Genomic DNA, 20,704 nt, shown 5'->3' with positions numbered 1-20,704 from the left:
CCCTTTCCCCTACAGCCTGTAAGCCAGCACTGGGGGGGTGGAACACAGCTGGAGGCCATGCCCTGCTCTGCCCCACCTCTACAAATTCAACCCAAGGGCTTTTCCCATCAACCATCTTTTTTGCCAAACCAAAGCATGACAGGATGGGGGAAATGAATAAGCCCTCAAAAACCAAACCAAACCCTGAGCAAACAAAAAAAAATCCCACAACCTCCATGAATTCCCATGAAATTGGCTTGAAATGAAGACTGCTATGCTAAATAAATATAAGAACTTCATATTTCCTTTTGAACTCGCCTTCTAGTTTTGAGAATGCAGACAGGGTGAACTCACATCAGACTGAGGGGTCTCTCCCACTAAGCACAGTGACAGGATGCTTTGTTCTTCACCCTCCAACCCCTCTTTAAACTGAAGTTAAGGTTATCACCAGTCAACAAGGAAAACCAAACGCTGCAGTATTTGTGATAAACACACAAGGCTAAGACGTATAGGCTTGTTCTGAGCAAAGTGGCTGTGACAGCATTGGGAAGAATCCTCAATTGCTCTTTGTGACAACCTAGTGCCCAATTCCAAGGCCATTTGCATGAAGGGAAACCATAAAAATACACTGAAATTTGTTTAAAATTAGTTTTTCTTCTGTGCTTCCCGGACTGGAATTCATAGCCGTGCACTCTGCAAAACCACAGCATCAATTAGCCATAGCCCCGCTCGGCTTAAATATCCAAGCTGCTTCTGTAACAAGCACCTGATATTTATGTTTCCACATACAAATTGCTCACACCATCATTTGTAGTGGTTGAAAAATGAGGCCGTGCAACTGCCAGCAGTTCTTATTGGCAAGGCTTTGAGTTGGCCGTCCCTTTGGAGTGCAGACATTCACCTTAAGCCTCTGCTTTGAAAACAATGGAAAGTCAAATCTTTAATTGCTGACTGATAGGAAACCAAGGTTTGGGACATTTTCGAGCTAAGCTGATTCTATAACAAGCCCTCAAAGCGTCACAGCTTCTCTCACTGCAACCCATCACAACAGTCAAAAGAAACTCGGAGATTGTCAAGTATTGAGCAGAAGCAGACACTGTATTTTGACTCATTTAATGGCACTGCTATGAAGGGGTTTAAGGTTTTTACTTATTGTTTTCCTTAGTTGTTAGAAACAGAGAAACACTCGTGTAATTTTTATTCTCATTCCAGAAAATGGATCCATGGTCTCTGTGCCTGCTGCAGTTATTCTTAGCTGGCTGATATTTCTATCAGCTAAGAGAGCATAACAATGTTATCATGCTAACAAATTCCAAAGATTTTACATAAGCCCTTGAGTGCCTTTAAAAAAAAAAGCTGTGTATTGATTACAGTGCTTGTGTTTCACCAGCCAGAGGAGCTATGAAAAAACAACACGCTGAAAGAATAAAAGAGAGCGGCCTGATGGGTTTCAGTCCTGTGAAGCAAGTGCTCTGTTTGTCAGAGCATCGTATACACACAGAGGCCAGGTCTGAGGTTGGGAAACAGCGCTGAGTGCAGGCCAGCAGATTGCTTAAATCCTGCTTGAATGCATCTCACCTCCTCCCCTCGTTTCAGGTTTATAAAGCAAAACAACTGACGTCCCTGTTACTTCAGCAAAGTAGGATCACCACTTGTAGGGGGTCTGGGTGAGGAGTGACCGCACAGCAGCTGAGTCCAAGGCTCAGAGCCAAATTCTTTGCACTGGAACAGAGATTTGGCCCTAAATTTAGTGGCTTTAAGGGCAGACTGCAGCTTTTGCCTCTTTGCACACAGCTGTCTGGAAGGATTCACCAAGAGGGGAAGGAAACAAATGGACAAGGTTTAAATGGAAGCATCGCTGCCAAGTCACTAAGAACAGATCCAAACATCACACCAGGGCTGGACCAGGACAACATGCCCAGCCAACAAGGACACAGTGCCCTCTGTGCCACGTGCTACCCAGCATTTCAGGACAACACACTCAATGTGCTGCCCAGCATCTTAGGGCAGTGCACTCAGTGTCCCACTCTCACCAAGTACAACACACCCAATGTGCCACCCAGAACCTCAGGATGACACACCCAATGTGCCACAGACCACCAACAACACACCCAATGTGCCACCCAGCAGCTGAGAAAATGGAGCAATTAAAGTTTCTACACTTCCTGCCACTCAAAAAGGAGAGTTTCCCAAAGGCCAAATGAACTCTAGTTTAAGAATTAACCTATAGGCCACTGGTTGAGGTGTGTGCAGATGAGCATAGTGCAAGCAGACACACAAGAAAGGTCATGTTCTCCATGCACACCACTCACCAATCCTCACATTTTTAACTGCTGTTACGAGCTGACACTACATACAGGTGTGGTGATATTAAAGCAAACATAATCTAAAGCCAACTTCATTATCCTTGCTACACAACAGACAACTGACTGCAGGGGCCATTCAGCTTTGGAAACAGAGCCTGCACATGGCTGATTGCCTCATTCATTCTGGAAAGGTCTCAACACTTTATATACATGGCCTTTTGCTGTTCAGAAAGCTTTTTAACTACAGGAGCTCTCAAGATATGCAGAGTTTAAGTAAGGAAAAAATAAAAAGATGGAGGAAAAGCATAAAGGATGAGAAAAGTGCTGGGGTTTTGTCTCTTCAGGCAGCTCCAGAGGAGCCTTTGCTGGGAAGCAGTAGTGCTGTGCAAGCATGCCAAGATGCAGAAAACCTGGAAGGAAGCCACAGCCAAGTCATGGAGAATATGCCTGTGTCTGTAATTGCTGTTTTCAGAGCTGCCCTCCGCAGGGTTCAAAGCTGGAACTAATCCTACTTTGCATATTCTATTAGGAACAGGGACAGCAGGACTCGCTCCATGGCACCCAATTCTGCAAGAAGCCAGAAGATAAGAGTTGAAATACAGAAAATGTGGGGATGTGTAAGAGATAGAAACACAATGTTTGGGAAAATGGCTCACTTAGAAGAAGCAGGGTTGGAAAATACATCTGGGGAAAGATTAATCAGAAAATTAAAGGTAATCCAGAGGTAATTCTTAACTTAATAAGAAAAGAAGGCAAAAGTGGATGCCAAGCTGCCTGTGCAGACATTGGGCAAAGTATCACAGCATCCTCGCTAGATTGGTTGAGCAAATGCCTGTACATGATTGAATACGTTTCATTTCTTAAGAAGCACTGAAGGATGTTTGAAAAAGGACAGCTCATCTGTTACACATGTCAGTACTTACCTTACAAACGTGTGACAAAAGGTTCTCACTGTTACGGAAGGTTTCCAATGCAATAACAAGTGCCTGCAGTTTGGCAGGGCCAGAGATGGTTTTACTGCTGTAGCTCAGCAGAGACATGCACACTAATTAAACCTCAAAGCAACAGCTGGGTATCGCAGTCCTTTTCCACTGAAAGGTGCTCTGAGTCCAACTGGGCACACCGTCAAATCACCATCCTGTAAATACTTCACCTTTCCCATTGCCTAAAGCTGCGCCCCACGAGGTCAGCAGCACCTGCTAGAGTAGGTGGCAAAACTCCCTTGAGTTCCTTAGAAAGCCCATTGAGCCAGCCAAGGGCTGCAGGCAGAGCACTGTGCATGCATCACTGTTGAGGATGACAGTGAGGTGGGAAGAAATACAGGATTCAGATGCAAATAGGCCAAGAAGAAGGGCAGGAGAGAGGGAGAGAGGAACTGTCTTACTAACATTGGGTATTTTATTCATGTGTAAATGCACAGCTATTTCCCCCTTTGTTTTGTGACCAGGAGGTGCTGCACAGCTAAGCTCATTTTAAAGCTAAAAAGTAAAGGAAGAAGGGAAGGAAAGGAACGAAAAGGAAGGATAAGTCATCACTGTTTGGAGAGCAGGTCTCAACTCCGAGATCTTGTGTTCAGATGCTAATGGCACAAAGCATTAGTGCTGAGAACTCACTTGATTGATCTGGAAAGCAGCTCTACATTCCTCTTCTCTCATCCAACAAGACTGTTAAAATATTTAATGCTATATTTGTTACACAGGCAAAAACGACCAAGTCGTTGTTTACTAAGGAGCGCACATTCCTTTCGTACCTATTGAACTCGCCAGTTTTCTTCCATCAGGCCCAAATCCCTGCATTCAGCTGTTAGCAACACACTCCTTTTTTGCATGACTACAGTAGTACATCCTCTTCAACGATCAGAGGGCAATAAATGTCTGGAAACTCTGAGACTAGAAGCTCTGTGCCTAGAGAGCATGATTTAAATGCAACTCTTCCAAACCAGCTTTGAGTTCAGAGTCAAAGCAGAGCAGTCAGCACATCGAGCTCAGCTGAACCAGCGCATTCTGCTTCTCACCTGTATTACTATAAACACATATTCCAGTTAGAGCCGAGCCTGACCAGGAGCAGAGCTTCCACTCCACCTGTGAACCCCCACAGCAGGAGCTGCAGCACGTCTTGTGTCCCACATGGCCCCACTCACAGCCATAGTCCCAGAGCAGCAGCTGCTGCTGGCACTGACCCTCCCACTGCAGGAACAGGTGATGACGCATTCCTGGAGCTTACACAAGTATGAAGCAACCACTCCATGAATTGCCAGCAGCTGTTTCCAGATCCCCACCCTGCCTGCCACAGGTATTTGTTTAAAGTACGGCACCCACCCTGATGGAAGGCGCATGCTTAGGCACATGCATGTATCAGCCCCTTAAGGCTCCTGAACCCAGCCGTGCCAGCAAGCAGTTGGGTAACATCAATACTACAGGGTTGGGAAGCTTTCCATCACATAAAGGGAAATGCAAAGAGAGGAAAGGAACCGGAGGGAAATACTTGCTTCTAATGTCATTGTCACTTTACAGGCAGAGCCTAAAGAGAAAGTCACATAGCTCAGGCTTCCAGCATTGGGGACGTTCTTTTAACACACATTTAGCTTGTAAACCCAGATCCTATTCCGTGTGCACCCCTGGCTCACAAGACAAACCACCCCCCTGTGTTTTCATAGAACTGTTTGAGTTGGAAAGGCCCTTTAATGGCCATCTGGTCCAACACCCCCCCTGCAATACACAGGGTCACCCACAGCCCCATCAGCTGCTCATTGCCCCATGTTGGGGTCTGCAGGGATGGGCACCACCACCTCTGTGGGCAAGAAGCTGTAGGTTGGAGGTGGTTACATTTCCACAGCGCTCCACAAGTCCCAGCTAAGAACTCGTATCTGAAGCAACTCTATATCATTAGAAACACTGAATAATGCAGTGATCAAAGCTACTGTCAGTGCAATTCCAGCACACAGCAGGATGAGAGGGTGGCCTGACAGCTAACTGCGAGTAATTGGGTTGTACTCGGGTTTGTTTTTAAGTGCTGCAGGTCTCATGTAACTGGGTCACCAAAACTCAGGCAAAAGCCTGCTCACTTCAGGCTGAGAAGCACTGTTTGCTGCCTTGCTTTAGGCTATGAGATGTGAGTGCCAAGAAGCACAAACACAGCCATGCAGATGAGGGCAGGGAACTGGGGCAGCAGTGGGACAATGGGAAGGGCCCTCCTCAGGCTATGGGACACCCATCACACCCAGACCTTACATACGACTGCAGTTTTCTTCCACTGAGTCCACATATAGAGGGATTCAGTTGGAATCTCAGAGCACAGCAAGTGACATTTGTCCCTATTGAGCCCCAGGGAACTGACAACCATATCATGCAGTGATTTAAAGACAATACCTGTCAGTGAGCAGCCCTGCCACAGCCACATCTTGGAGTGTACCGAGGTCCGGCGTCTCAGGCTCCAGGAATGCAAGCGGGGACAGCATCCTTTGGGTGTCCTGCAGCGAGCCTTCATGCCCCAGGTCTGTCCCACTCAGATGGATGTCAGCACCAAAGCCTGCGCATGGGGAGTGCTCTCCCTGCTCCATCCCGGCAGTGGCTGGGGAGCAGTCTCCATGCAGCTCTGCCTCCTGCTCCCCAGTACTGCTGCTTAACACCGAGCCGCCTTCAGCAGTGACCAGCATCCATGCTATGCCTGTCTCAGAGTTGTCCCCAGCTCTTTCAGTGCCCATCTCAGGAATGGCTCCAGGTTTCCCGGTGCCTGTCTCTGCTGAGCTCAGCAGTGTGTCACTGCTCTCCTGTACATCCCCCTCCATCACGTCGCTGGATCCTACTTGGGAGTCGGTGTGCATGCAGCCATCCTGGCTGCCTTCATTTTTTAAGTAATCCATTAACTCACGTACAGCTCCTCTCTCCTCTTGTTGTGGACCTTCTGATGTTCCCATGCATTCCTTGTTTCCTTGATCATCCAGCATCACCTGTGTGTCACTCTGTACCTCAATGTTATGCGTAAAATTGCTGTGGGTTCCCGGCTCCTGAATTTCCCCAGGTGACATGCTAACATTGTCTGGTAGTTTTTCACAGCTGTAAGACCCTCCTGGGATGGGAGCTGAAGTTGCCACATCAGAGATGCTCGTAGCAGCATCCAGATCGCTGCACCCATTCTCTTCTCCTGGCTCAGGACCTGGGCACTGCTCACTGTGACAGCTCACACCATCCTCAGGCAGCTCTGTGCTGCACTCCGTCATTGAGCTCTCTGTAGGAGCAGCATCCTCTGAGTCTTCCTCTGTTGGGATGCTGGCTGTGCTCGGCTCTTGCTTCTCCTCCAAATGGAAGTTCTCAGCTGCTGCTCCATCAGATGCAGTCAGTTCGTGCTTCTTCTCCTCTAAGCCCATTAGCGACACAGGCTGCACACCTCCAGCACACAGCCCTGCCTCTCCTTCCATCCCACTACTTTCTGGACACTCAGCATTTGCCTTTTGGAGGTTCTCCAGCACACACGCAGCATGTGCAGAGCTCTCTGAGCAGCCCAGACCAGGCTGCCTGCCTCCCTCTGCTTGCAGCCCTGCCGCTGTGTCCTGCTGCAGAGATCCAGGAGCTGCACACAGGGCTAAAGGCAGCTCAGATCCTCCTGCCTGCAAGGAGCTCTTGGACCCCATGCCCACCTCAGCTGATCCCAAGTTCCCAGCACCACACAGTAGTGTGCCCTTGGCTGCTGGGCTCTGCATGCAGCCTGCATGGCTTTCTGCTGGCAGCTGTGGTAACTCAGCGCTCAGGGTGCTGCGGACTGATTGCCTGAATATCTGGCTGATGTGCTCCCTGAAGTCCGGCAGGCTGGAGCCCAGCGAGAGACACGGCACGGCCTCATGCTCCTTTGCAGGGCTCTCTGCAGGCTGCTTGCAAGCATCGCTCTCTGCCCTCCTTCTGTTCTTATTCTCCTTTAAAACCCCTTCCCCTAGCTCTGCATTCCCAGCTTTCTCTAAGATCTCACCGTACTTGTCATCTGCACAGATACGGGTTGCAATTTCCTCATTACAGCTTCCCTGTTTACCAGCAGATGAAAGGCTCAGCAGCCTCCCTTCCAGAGCAGGGGCTTCGAGCAGCAGCTCTGCCGAGCTGTCACTCTGCTGCTCTTTGAAGTTTACATCACCTTTTGTTTCTTTGCATTTAATTGCAGATAGCTCTTTCTTCAGCTTCTCAGAGTTAAACTGTGATAAGTTTCCAGCGCTCTGCCCCACATTTAAAGTCTCTGTGTCTCCATCACTTTGAACTCCCTGCCCTCGAACCCCTCCTCCGTCCCCACCCACATCCCCTACAGAGCCGTTTTCTGCCTTTGCTGCTTTCCCTGTGCCTACTCCAGGTGAGTGCATGGACACCTGAGGACCTGCAGCAATCTGTCTGTGAGTATTACTTTGGATGTTGTGGCACTCTATAGCTTCCAGCTTGTTATTTAGTGATCCCCCCTCAGTATCACTTTCAGTGTTGCTTCCAGCTTGCTGGCTGAGATGATGGAATGCAGAGGTCAATGCAGAGGGGGCTGTAAAATTGGCTTGATGCAAACCAGGCTCCTCTGATGCCTGTTGCATGCAGCTGGATTTATGGGACTCACAAGCAGGAATCACTTCCCCGTGTGCCTGAGGCAGTGCAGGACGCCCTCCTGCCCTCAGACCTTTGGCACTTTCCATGTTGCTCATTTCTTCAACACCAGCATCATCCTCCACACTCATCTCTGTGATCCCACACCTCTGGGTGAGGCCCCCAGCAGTGCTCACACCCTCCATCTCTTCCAAGCCTTTCGCCAACCACGTTTCCCCTTGAACTCCAGGGCTGGCCATTTGAGGATCGTTTCTCCCAGCGCTATCAGTAGATTCTATTTCAGGATTGCTGGGCAAAGCCTGCTGTATGTTAGTGGCACTTGCTGAATCCTGCGTTCCTGGAAGAGCATCTACAGCACAGCTCTCCCCAGCGCTGCCTTTCATCCCACAGATGCTGACTGGCCCTTCGTTCTTGTCAGATTCTTTAGAAGCCGTATCACTCTGACGTGCTTCCTCACGCTGAATGGCTGAGATCAAAGAATTATTGCCCTGCTTGGGCTTGTTGGAGTTCTGCTTACTGCAGCAGCTTTCCTCTGCCCCGAGATCAGTTTTGTTTTGCTCAGTGCAATCCTGCAAATTAAGCACGGTCACACCAGAAATGTTTTGCAGGTGTTGGAGGGTGGGTGCAGCAGCGAACATCTCAGCACTGCTCTCATCCTCCTCCTTTCCTTCTGCCGTACTGGAGCTGCACTGAAATGCTGCAGGACCCAGCAGAGCTCCTTTATTCATGTCTGGAGGCATTTCTGATGCACTGTTGGGATCCGTTAGTTCTGAAGGCTGCTGAAAGTTTGGAGACCCGTCTTTGTGTTTCTGGTCATCCACAGCACAGCCCTCCATCTCTGCCATCTCACTTAAGCCTTGAAGTTCGGGATTTGATGTGGATGTTTCAATGCTTCCTCCCGCTTTCCTGCTGCTCTCGGGCTCTCCTTGACCTCCTGTTTGGCAGTCAATCCCTAACACAGCTTCTCCAGCAAGAGCCTTTTCCCAGGCTTCACCCTGCCCACTCAGCGTAACGCCATTGTTCTCAGGGTGGAGGAGCAGTGAACTGTGTGCACCAGCTGAACAAACCTCCTCAGCCCCATGACGGCCTGGCTGCCCTGGAGCTGTGTCCTTAGCATGGCAGCAAGCACAGCCCAATGGGCACTGTGCCCTCGGGCACAGCACAGAGCTGCCCCTGCTCTCCAGGGCACTCAGGGTGGCTGCTTTCTCTCCACCCAGCTGCTGTTCAGCCCCACAGCCAACAGACTGTGAGTGGCCTTCAGGGGATCCCAAGTCCCCCTCTACATTTAGTGGCTTTCCCACTGCTCCTTCCTTCAGCTCACCTGCTGGAACCTTGGCACACAGACTGGGTGCTTCAAGGCTGCATCCCAGGTCGATTTCTTTTGCATCCTCATTGATGCCAAGGGAGCTCAGCAGTTGTCTTTCTGCCACATCTGACCCTGCAGGTAACCCACTGTCCACTCGTGTTTTGTTCTGCTCTCCTGTTAGGCTCACTGATTCAGCCCCATTTTGATTCAGCTCTGTAGATCTGCTTGAAGAACCACTTAACGCATAATCTTCTAGCAGTAATCTGTTACCCTCCAGGGAATAGTCCTCGGTGGGACTGGTAACTCTCTCTGTTTCAGAGAGCACAGACTTCCCTGTTGACACATCAGCTTTGACAATTTCATTGCTACTGGCTTCGCCTTTTTGGCTTTTAGTCATGACAGCTGATTCTTGCTCTTCCCTTTGCTTCAGTGATGAAGGCTCAGCACTAAGAAGCTCATCCTCCTTTTGAAGCTCTCTTTGAGGAAGGGGTTCATCTTTCTCAGAGGTTGTTCCCAGCATTTCACTTCTCATTGGATCTTGGTAGTCATTTCCAGACACACATTGCTTCAAAGGTTCTTCCAGCTTTGGTACCAGGAGATCTGGGGGGTCAAAAGGCAGCTCTGGCACTAAAGGGCAGGCTGCTGCTGGTGCTCCTTGCCTTTGGGCTGGGGTTACCTCATCCTCTCCTACTACAGCCCCCACCTGCAGGCTGCAGACCTCCCTGGTCTCAGGCCTTGCTATGGAACTCTCAGCACTTACAGCTGCTCCTGTCGCCGGGTAATTTGGGATTAAGGTTTCCTTTCTCATTAGCAGACCCTCTTCACCATCTGTGTTCTGTCTACCTTGCTGCACTACAGCTTGTGCCTGACCTACTTCCCAAAATCCCAGCTCCTGTTCAGCCTTCTGGGCAGGCAAATAATCCCCTGCTCCTGCACCCTGCAGGGATGTGCTGACCTGCAGCTGCCCCGTGTCCCCCAGCTGCTCACTCTGCCACAGGGACCTCAACTCCTTCACATGCACCTCTGTAGGCTCTGCAGCAGTGCTGGGCTTCATGGGATCATCCTCACCAATTCTCAGAGCAGCGGGTGCAGCTGGGTCACATTTAGGGCCTCTGCCCTCAGAAACACCATGCCTTGTTCTCTCCTCTTTGTCATTCATTGCTTCATTGGAGGCTGGTGGCACATCACTGCTTGTCGCAAGATCTGCTGTGACATCCTCCAAACTGCCCTCTGCAGGCACTGAGAGGGGCAGGCATCTCTCCTTTGCTTCTGCAGCTTGTTGCAAGGCATCAGAGCCTGTATCTCCTCCATCTTCTTGCCTGATATTGCACTGTCCTGTCCCCTTGGAAGGCAACGTGCTTGAGTTTGGGTCGGGTACATCTTCAGTGCTGGAGCTATTGAAGCCTTCGTCACTGATGCTGCCAACAGTGGAAACATTTGTTGTACATATATTAAAAAGAAGCAAAGAATCAAAACCAATTAATGCCACTGACATTTCAAAGCCATGCAGGACATGCACTGTGGAGCTGGCAATCCACTTGCGAGGACACACCACCGGACACACATAGCAGCAGCTCATTACACCACTACATGACCTCAGCCCTTGCCTACCAGCTATCGTGCCTGTGACATGCAATTAAACCATTCCCAAATGACACATTCCAGGCAGGTGTTCCCCTTCATAGACTGACGGAGCAACAGAAGTACCAAAGGAAACAGCAGCATCTCTTAGAATCAGTAAGGAAAACACCTTTCTAGAAGGTTACTCCACATGAAGCTAATGGCTATGCAGTCCGCAGGGACTGCTGTAATTGCATTAATAGAAGATAAAGGCCCATCTGTCCTGTTCCCTCCTGCTGGCCAGCAGAGCTGCTTGTCACCAGCAGGACTGAAGAGCCATCAGCCTGCATGGTCACCTCATGGCGCTCTGTATACCCCCAAGCTATAGCTGTTCAGCTACAGATTAGAGTAAAAATGGGAATAGAAATGTGGGTATCAAATGGATTTATGGAGTTGGGTACAGAATGAAAAAAGCAGGAGCCAGTTGCCATTCTAGTTCCTTGTTCATTCTGCTGCCTTGTTTTCTTACTAATTAACTTGTCAGGATTCTCTAACCCAGAAGCAAGCTCCATTCCTAGAGAAGGAGAAGCCCTCTGAGCTCCAGGAGGCTGACAGCTGGAGAAGGAAGGAAACAAGACCCACAGCAACAGCTCCTCCTTATGGCCTACCTGTGGTTCTATATCTACTGGCAACCCCATCTGGCAGCTGAGTTAAGGAAGCATGGTAATAAATCTGGGATCGAAACACTCTTAATGTCCATTCTGCAGATCAGAAAACAATTCTCATTCATGACCCTACCACAGAAATACAAACGTTTTCATTTCCAATCCCAACAACGTACATCCAGACTGACAACCAAACTGATGTCTCTCCTCCTGCCATACATTGAGAACCATAAAGGGAAGACATGCTACTACATTTCACTTCTTTATAACCTTTCTTTGCAGGAACTTTATAACCTTTCTATGCAGGAACTCTAAAGATCAGGCAAACACTGCTGGGAATGACTTAAGCACAGCTGATCCTACGTGAGGGCAGGAGGATGGAATAGATGACCTCAAAGCTCACACCTCACCCCATTATCTTCCATTGTTTCTAAGAGGAATAACACCACAGGGAAATGACCCCATGGGCTGAAAGTAACTCACTCCTCAGGGAAACTCAACCTAAATGAAAATATAGTATCAATAATTACCTGCATAGAGCCTGCACTTTCAAACAGCTCAGTGTGAGCAGCATCAAGCTGTGACTAAACTTGTTATTCCTTTCTTAAATACAGCAAAAATGTGTTTTCTCTTGCGGTTTCTCAACCCCCTTTGCTGGCAATCTGAGTGGAAAAACTGCTTAAAACAACTGTTTAAAACAGTCAAACAAGAAAGCGTCAAAGAATGCTGGAGATCCTCATAGTTTGGTCAGAGCTGAGGGTAAAAGGAACCTTTCTGCAAGGAATAATTAATGCCTGTAATAACTGCTGCATGCATTTGATGTGTAAAAAGTAAAACACAATGCAGCCATAAAGGCCTAGATGTATGTTTAATGTGAGATATTCAACAGAACATTTCCCATGTCTCAGAATCTATAAAGCACACGTTGATGGATTTATAAGTTTAGGGTCTTAATACATTGAATGCTACCCTTCCAGTTGCAACAACAAAGAGTAACTTTAATCTCTGTACAGCCAAGGTATTTGCATTATATAAGTTACTGAGAAGCTGCCTGCTTGGAAGCACGTGGCAGATTTACCACTTGATATCCATAGTTTTATTTCTTCCACCTTCAGGATATATTTTGCCTGGTTAGAGCTGTCCTGGGCCAACATGAGCACAGCCAATGACTGAGACATTCACAGGGACAGAGCTGGCTGCATTTCCTTAGCGGTACATACCCTAAAGGATGCTGAGAAATCCACAACTACTCAAAGGTTCCTGTTCTGTTTCCCCCAAGACACCAGAGATGAGGGCTCACATCTTGAGTTCACACACACAGACACACACAGCACAGGGGGATTTCACTTAGAGAACCTTGAGCAATTGAAAATGAACGAGGAACACAGAAATCATTCCCACAGTCCCTTACAAAAAACAATACTAAAAATAAGAAATTAAGTCAGCACTTTAAAGGCAGAGCAAAGACACGATGTGAACTTTTCACTGTAAACAAACACATGAGAAATCCATCATCCCCAAAGAGCTGCTAACAAGGGCCAGATTCACCCGCCCTCTCTGTGCATCTAAAATTGCAGGAAAAAGTGAAGCAGGAAAATGATCTATAATCCTCCTGGGAACCATCCGCTCTCCTCCCCCTCCATCCCCAATCACCTTTCACCTCCCCATCCCATATGGGGAACGAAAGACAGGTCCTGCAGTGCTTTGGATATGACCAAATTAGATGGTTCTAACATGAAGAAAGGGGATCATGGCTCAGCCCCATCCCTGCCTCAAAGCCAGCAGGATGTGGACAGCCACAGCTCAGCTCCCCCAGGATGCATGCACAGCAGCAGGGCTGGGAATGCAGCCAGTCCATCCTCAGAGAGCGCTCATCCCCTGCACTGCTGCTGGGTGTGTGCCTTCTCAATTGCAGGAAGCAGCGCTTCTCCAGTTTGGGATGCTCTGGATGTGTGCACCAGCAGTGAGGTGTGGTGACATCTCCAGCTCAAAGCCCAGGGCTTGCTAACAGTGCCAGAGAACTGTGAAATAAGCATCTCACTGACAGATTCATTGCTGATGAGGCTGTTTGTCCAACCTGCAGCACTAGTGACTAGATATTAAGAAATGAACCCAAACAAAGTGTTTTAGGTAGAGTCACAGCCACTCAGAAGGGATATTAGGGAATATGTATCCTAAGGAAGCAGTGATGCAGTGGCACAGCTGCCCAGGGAGCAGGGGGTCACCATCTCTAGGGGTGTTATAGAACCATTGGGATATGGCACTGAGGGATGAGGGCATGGTGGGGTTGGCCTTGAGGATCTAATAGGGCTCTTCCAGCCTGAATGATAGGGTGATTTTCAATTCCAAAACATGAGGATTTAAGGCTTGCTGGAAACAGACTGAGAACTTGTGGAGGATGGAAGAAAAACACACAGAAGACTGGGGAAAGGGGAAAAAAATAAAAGCACACAGCTGTTTCCTACCAGCAGATCTTCTATCAGAACACAGCAGGTCAGAGGATCCCATTGCTTCAGCTCAGGGTGGAAAAGATGCGCTCAGAGCTGCGCCGGGGAGTGAAAGCTGAAACACACAGTCTGGAATCTGAAACTTCAAAGCTGCTTCCGCACATTGTCTTCATGTCTGTTGTGGCAGCCCAGATCTCAGCAGCCTCTGGGAGCCAGGAGTGTGCCAGCAGCTTCACGAGTACAGCTAAACAGCCTGAGCTCCTGCCCTGATGCCTCCGGAAACAACAGTCCCACCAATCCCTTTGGAACAACTCAGCGACTCACCCACGTAACACTCATCTCACAGGAATGATGATTTCTGGATGCTGATGGGTAAAGCTGATCCAGCCAAGCTAGAAGTCTACATATTTGTATTCAGACTTTGAAAGGATTCCCTAAAGAACTCCAGCTAGGCCATTCTGTGAGCAATACTCTTTAAGAGTGCAAATGGATCACAATAGTATAGAAATACCTATTTCTGTGTATTTATTTATACAAGTACACACAGCCCTGCAGCCTGTCTTACCCTGTCCATCCCAACAGCAGTTCTGACTGTATCGAGGAGTAACAGCACAGCTTTGTGCCAACGCACTGCACTCAGCCCATTGCTTTCTCTCCTCCAGTTAACTCAGCCCTTCAGAGCTGCTGACACTGATGTAAACCATCCCAGTTTCACCTCAGCTCCATGTTTGCTATTTGCCCATTCATGCTCGCTACTCTCAAACCTTGCAGCTGGACTCTGAGCTCGTGCCTCCAGTGAAACCCACAGAGAAGGCTTTGCCCTGTTTCCCTGCAGGACAACTTTGGGCTTTCAATTAGACTAACAACCCATCCAAATGCAGCAGCCATGGATACAGAAATAAAGGAAAGAATCTGTTCACCTTGAGAAAGCCTCAGGTTTGCAGGGATCTCCAGCATGATCCCCTTGCTTCCATTGCCAACCCTTAAACGAGGGCTGGGAAGGGATGGATCCTGGCTCCAGCCCTTCCAGTCACTCAGCTCCCCCAGCAGGACGGAGCATTCCCTGTTGTATTAAAACTCACAGCAAGCTCCCCAACCAAGACCTCACTCTCCATATCTCATTTACCATGACTGAACTCCTTATACCTTAACAACCAAATAGGGGAGCAGAAATGTGAAGAAACAAAGCCCTGCATGTCTCTTGATGCATTCTGGTGATGTCCACTTGAAAGAGATGCAGCCCACCTATCTGCATTGAGATCTCCAATCCAAATGAATGTTTGGTAAAGCCCTTAAAGAGCTGCCCACAGCATAGCAGCCCTTCCCATCTACCAGCAGATTACAGCTATCCATTCTGCATTGTATTCATCATTCTATCCCAAGGTGCACTGATGATCTGGAAAGCATTCAGCCCCATGTTAAGATCAAGCCAGTATTAGACAAGGGCTTCACCAAAGCAGATGAGAAGCTCAGTAGCATGAGAAAACGCAAATGCTCAAGTATTCATGCTTCAAAGAAAGTTTGCCCTTTGGGTTGCCAAATCACGTTGCCTTTTGCCATCTGTATTCACAATGAAGACTATGTTGCTATAGTGGATCTATTGAAAGTGAATCTCTTGCTTTCATCAAGTGAAGGAAGACGTTTAGGAAAGATACTAACAAATACCAGCTGGGTTAATGCTTTTGAGTTACACAGAGCCGAGCATGGCATTCTGTAGTTGTTTACAGTTATGCCTTACTCCAAAGCAATATGACTGTGTAAGAGATTTGTCAACATTCCTCTGTCTCGGGTGAGAGCTTATCAGTGTGAGTAAGAAGTGTAGAATGTTTAGGCCAAGGGAATCTCCAACAGCCAGAGCTTTGTTTGCAGCTACACAGCAAGGTGAGAATGTCACTTTGGCAAGAAGCAAGTAGCCTTGTTCTGGTCATGCTTTTCTGAAGGCCATCATCACCACCATCCATCAGGATGATAGATTTCGAATAGCAGGGGAAAAAAAGGCAAACAAACCCCAACTATCAGCAGGGTTTTGGTTACATTAACAGGTAGAATCTTTATTTCTTACCTTGCAGGCTCAGCAGTCAGAGGAGATTCGCTCCCATTGGGCTGTGCAGCAGCAGGAAGACAATCTGAGATGTCTCGACCTCCAGCTCTTGCCTCGCTGCTTTCCTGGGGGCTCCTCTTTGTGCCATGCTCATCACCCAGCGGTTGGCCTAATTCTGAGTCTTGCAGAGCACTCTGGAATGAAACAGAACAATTCAGATCCTGCTCTTTTGGGGTGCAGGAAATGCTGGGGAATCTGACAGAGTTTTGCTGTGCCCTGTGATGGGCAGCTCCTGTGGCACATGTTGCTTCAAAGGAACATGCAGGTTCCAAAGCCAAGCCTTTTTATTTTCTTTTTTTTTCCTAATGGCAGAAATAAGGAAGGAAGTGGTTAAGCCAAAATTAAACATAAGGGACAGAATAGGGAGAGAAGAATGCAGCAACTGTTCTAAAGCAGCTCAGGGCCTTCCTGACCCAAGGAGCAAATCACTGCTCTTTTCCCAAGCCTGGCAAACATTTACTTGCTCAGAATCTTTGGAGTCAATTTAGAGACAACACCAACGTCAGACATTCCAATACTCAAATCCAAGCCCAGATTATTTCCCTCCCAGTTCACCAATGTTCAGAATGTCTCTGAAGCCTGGCAGGTGTCCTGATTCACTGCCACACTGCATATTTGTAATAGTAGCCATAAGAAACTATCACGTCTGTTGTGTGGCTATGAAAGCGTCTTACGTAAATCTGGTAATGCTGACCCTCTTCTCACAGGTAAATATTTACATAGGGTCATCACCCATAGAGGAAACATACAAATCCACACAAACTGTTGGTTTAATGATGGGGAGGAGCAGAGCCCTGCAGGGGCAGGCTGAGCCCATGGGGTGCTACCACAGGGCCCAGGGGCTGCTCATAGCAGAGAACTTGTGGGTATTTTGTTTTCTGTCATAGCAGAAGCATCTTTGAAAGGTAAAGGGTTTGTTTTGTTCTTGATGCATTAAGTAGATCTCCCATGGTGGAAAGTCATTGTTTCCACAATTACATTTCTCTTTGTGAACCTGGCATGCCCTCCCACAACCAAAGGCATCTCTTGATGAGAACCAGGAATGGGAAACACCCGGCAGACAAGGAAGGCCCATATAACGAGCAACTGAAAAGGTCGGGACACTCCAAGAGTATGAAAAGACTTCCTTTAGATTTAAAGCAAATTTGATTAACTCTCATATCCTCTGTCTTTCCCCATAGGAACCCCTCCACACTACTGCTCTGTTTGCAGAAGTCCCCTTTATCACACAGCTTTCCGTTTGGACAGTCCAAGGGCTCTGGGTTTCATGATTGTTAAGCACTTACCCAGCATGTGCTGACATCTGGCATTTGGAGTATTTATCTAAGTATATACATTGGCCCCAAAAGCTCAGCATATAGCAAAAAACTTATGGTTCAAGTAAGTTTAGTTTTTCCAGCCAGGAGAAAAAAGAGAAAAATAGAGTTTAGTTAGCATTTGGGGTTTTGTTTTGATCTTGTGAGATTGTTTTAGGAAGATTTGCTATTGTTTGCATGAGAAAGTTTGCAGAGAATTCATTTCAGCATGCATAGATGTGTGCAGAGAGAACAAACCAACAAAAGCACATTATTTATCAAATGGATACTTACAATGGCCTTGAAAAGGACCCCAATGCTCATCTGGTTTCAACCCCCTGCTGTGTGCAGGGTCACCAACCAGCAGCCCAGGCTGCCCAGAGCCACATCCAGCCTGGCCTTGAATGCCTGCAGGGATGGGGCATCCACAGCCTCTTTTGCAACCTGTTCCAGTGCGTCACCACCCTCTGGGTGAAAAACTTCCTCTGAAGGACAGACAAAGCACAACTGTCCTCTTGCCTTGTCACCCAACAACACACTTGGCCAGGAGATAATATTCTCAAGGGAAGCTCAAAAGAGGATTTTAACAGTGATATGTAATCAAACTCACAGGTCAGCTTACAGCCCACATTTAGCTTACTAATTAATTAATCACAAAAGCATATGCTCTGTGAATCTGTGCCAGCCAATGGGAAAATGTAACTGCATTTCTCTATCAAGTTTCTTTAATTGAGGGGAGTTATGCAAATCAGGAGCTGAACTTGCTTCACAGAACACATTTCTTTTTAGTTTTTAATAAACATCTGTGGAAACAATTAACAAGCCCATGTTTTTGTTCAGAAGGATCAGCAGAAAGTTGATGTCAAATAAATGATTTTTGATGTTTCAACTCACGCAGTCTCTGAAGTGATTTACTGCAGGAGACAGCAGCTAAATCCACCCTACAGTCAGCTGAAATGGACTGTGCTCCTATTCAAAAGGATTCTCATGATGGAAAAAAAAAAAAAGAATTGAAAGACTTAATGAAACAATTACATTAAAAATCAGAATACATGGGCTCTCAGGAGATTTGCATCTAGCACGGTTTAAACAAACAACAGAGTTTGTCACAGAAAATAAGCAAACAACAGAAGGAATGCCAGACAGCCCACATCTGAAGGCACACTCCAAGCAAGTGACCACCCTGCTGTCTCCCTCTAACACAACATCAACAACCTCCCACCCCCTCCCAGCACATCATCTCTCCCTGCCCTTATAGCAGGCATGAGCATACCCAGCTCTGGCTGCACCTGAAAGCAATCATGGAAGAATTACACGAAGTTTCCACTCTCAGCAGCTCCATGTGTTTATGGGAGGGGAGAAGCCAGAACAAGCCATAAGGAGTCTCAATTGATAAACCAGAACCTACATTAATCCATGTCTTCCCCTATAAGCTTTTTAAAGTTGATTTTAAAAGGTGAGGCTGTGGCAAGCGCTGGTTCATCTGCTCCAAGCATCATCCCCATTGGGACGGGCTGTTGCCATTCTGAAAGCAGTCTTTGGGAGCTCCCTTTTGGTTCCTCAAGCACTATTCCTGCCTGTTCTGCCAGTACATTTACTGAGCACCTGAGCACCAAATTAGACTTTTCAGTGTTTATATCCTTAATGGTCTGGAGAAATGGTACCAAATTCGATAATGAATGTACACTGTTTTTACAACCAATAGGCAAAAATACAACTCACAGGACAGGAATGGGCTGGTAACTGATGTATCAGGCCAAACTGGAGCTCCATGTGAGATAGGAAGAATTACACTAAACCTTGGTTTTGTCGCTATGCAGTAGAGCCAAGCCCTGGTTTTAATGAACAACCTGTGCAGCAACCTGCATGATCCAGCACCCACTCATTGCTGAAGCAACTGTCCGTGATCACTTCTTGCTTTCTGTGCTTAAACTGACAGCATGCCAAACACTGTGACTATTTGGATGTAAGTACTATGTGATACACTATGTGTTACACACAACTTCTTCTGAGCTACAGCAAGAGCAGTTCAGACCTTCAGGCTTCACAGCCCATGTTGTGACCTTTCCAACCCACTGAGGGCTTAACTGTTTATCTCCAGGTCCTTATAACATCAAAGAAAGTGTTTTGTCAACCACTTGCTGCTGTATTTAAGTCATGTTCATAGCATGGGCCTGCACTGGGCTCAATGAAACATGCTACACAGCTCACTTCACTGTTCTTGTTAACCTCATCTTTCCATTTGCTTACATTATTGAAGTCAAGCAGGCAAAGGAGAATTCATACTTTTCTTCCTAAGTCCTTTTGTTTCTCTGCAGCTTTTTAACCTTCCTTTGTCCCTCTGCTGACAGTTGAATGCATACCCAGATTATTTTCTTGTGGACAACATGTCTATGAGACGCACCAAGAAAGAGAGTGGATCAAACTGATGATCTTGGGAGACAAAAAACTATCTCAACACTTGTAATTTAATGTTCCTTTAGCTAAAATTGGACCAGCTCTTAACAACTTATGAATAACTCTCAGAAGATACAGGGAATAATTATACAACTTCTTTGTAGTAGCAAAATATTTCTCTTTTCCATCTGTACCCATAAATATACATTTCCCATTAGAAATGGTGATGGCTTTACAGATGTGAAGATTGCTCTCACCATTATTTCAGAAGGGAAAGAGTAGATTCCCAACTACTGTGAAATGGAAGGGGTGAATGAAACGATAACTTGGAGAGCAGAAGTGGTGCATCCCATGTAGGGTGATTGTGTACCTCATTAAAATGCAACATGCACAAAATGATGCAGAAAATCGGGAATGTGTGTTTGTTGCCAATTGAAAATAAAGGAATGTACACAGATGTTATTGCACTATTGGAGAAGTATGTAAACACACAGTACGAGCACCACAGCCCAGAGGAATTTGTCTGGTTATCCATGGGAATGGGGACTGAAGGCAGGGAAGATGCTGGAGGGCTCACAGCATTCTGTGCTAATCCCATAATACCGGGATCTGCGAGAAGAGCCGTGCCAATTAACTAGACCCACTGGCTGAAGTAAGTTGAAATATGGGAAAAGTTATAATGTGGAATACTAAGTGCAGAACTGGGCAGCAGTCAGATTTGTTTATAACAATTAAATGGTGAGACTCTAGCAGGATCACAGCGTGACGCTTGAGACAAACAAATAAACCCTTCAGAAGTTATGGCCCCTCCAGCAAGAAGCATTTGTTACCCATCTCACACATCTCACAGCAAAAAAGCAAACAAGAGCACACAAAAAAAGATAACCACACATTAGGATTTATGAGTAAAATGCAACCAGCAACAACATGGATGAGTAACAACCAGCTTCGTCTGGCTCCCTACTTACTCGGAAAACAAGGAGAAGAAAGGATAAAGCAAAATAGATAGAAATGATTCTGTGGTAACTGACTTTGAAATTCCCTCTCACTGTGGGGCAGAACTCTGGCTGCCAGGAGCTCA

The 20,704-nt window shown here is 47.1% G+C and overlaps 1 protein-coding gene across 16 annotated transcripts in view; it reads right to left on the bottom strand.

The window, feature by feature from the left end:
* The window catches only part of TACC2 (transforming acidic coiled-coil containing protein 2), a 98,395-nt gene that overhangs the window by 62,888 nt on the left and 14,803 nt on the right, over nt 1–20,704 (bottom strand). For 13 of the 16 annotated variants that reach the window (XM_085555318.1, XM_015867493.3, XM_085555317.1 and 10 more), the window contains 2 exons: nt 15,893–16,065; nt 5,654–10,576 (listed from right to left, as the gene is read on the bottom strand). In XM_085555318.1, coding sequence (XP_085411444.1) covers nt 5,654–10,576; nt 15,893–16,065 — 5,096 coding nt within the window. The remainder of the gene's footprint in view (nt 1–5,653; nt 10,577–15,892; nt 16,066–20,704) is intronic. The other 3 variants (XM_085555330.1, XM_085555329.1, XM_085555331.1) reach the window with 1 other exon arrangement.

This window comes from Coturnix japonica, chromosome 8, assembly GCF_054131305.1.
Source record: "Coturnix japonica strain WE chromosome 8, WE-NBRP24, whole genome shotgun sequence".
NCBI classification, from domain to species: domain Eukaryota; kingdom Metazoa; phylum Chordata; class Aves; order Galliformes; family Phasianidae; genus Coturnix; species Coturnix japonica.
This window is presented reverse-complemented; position numbering and strand designations above follow the sequence as displayed.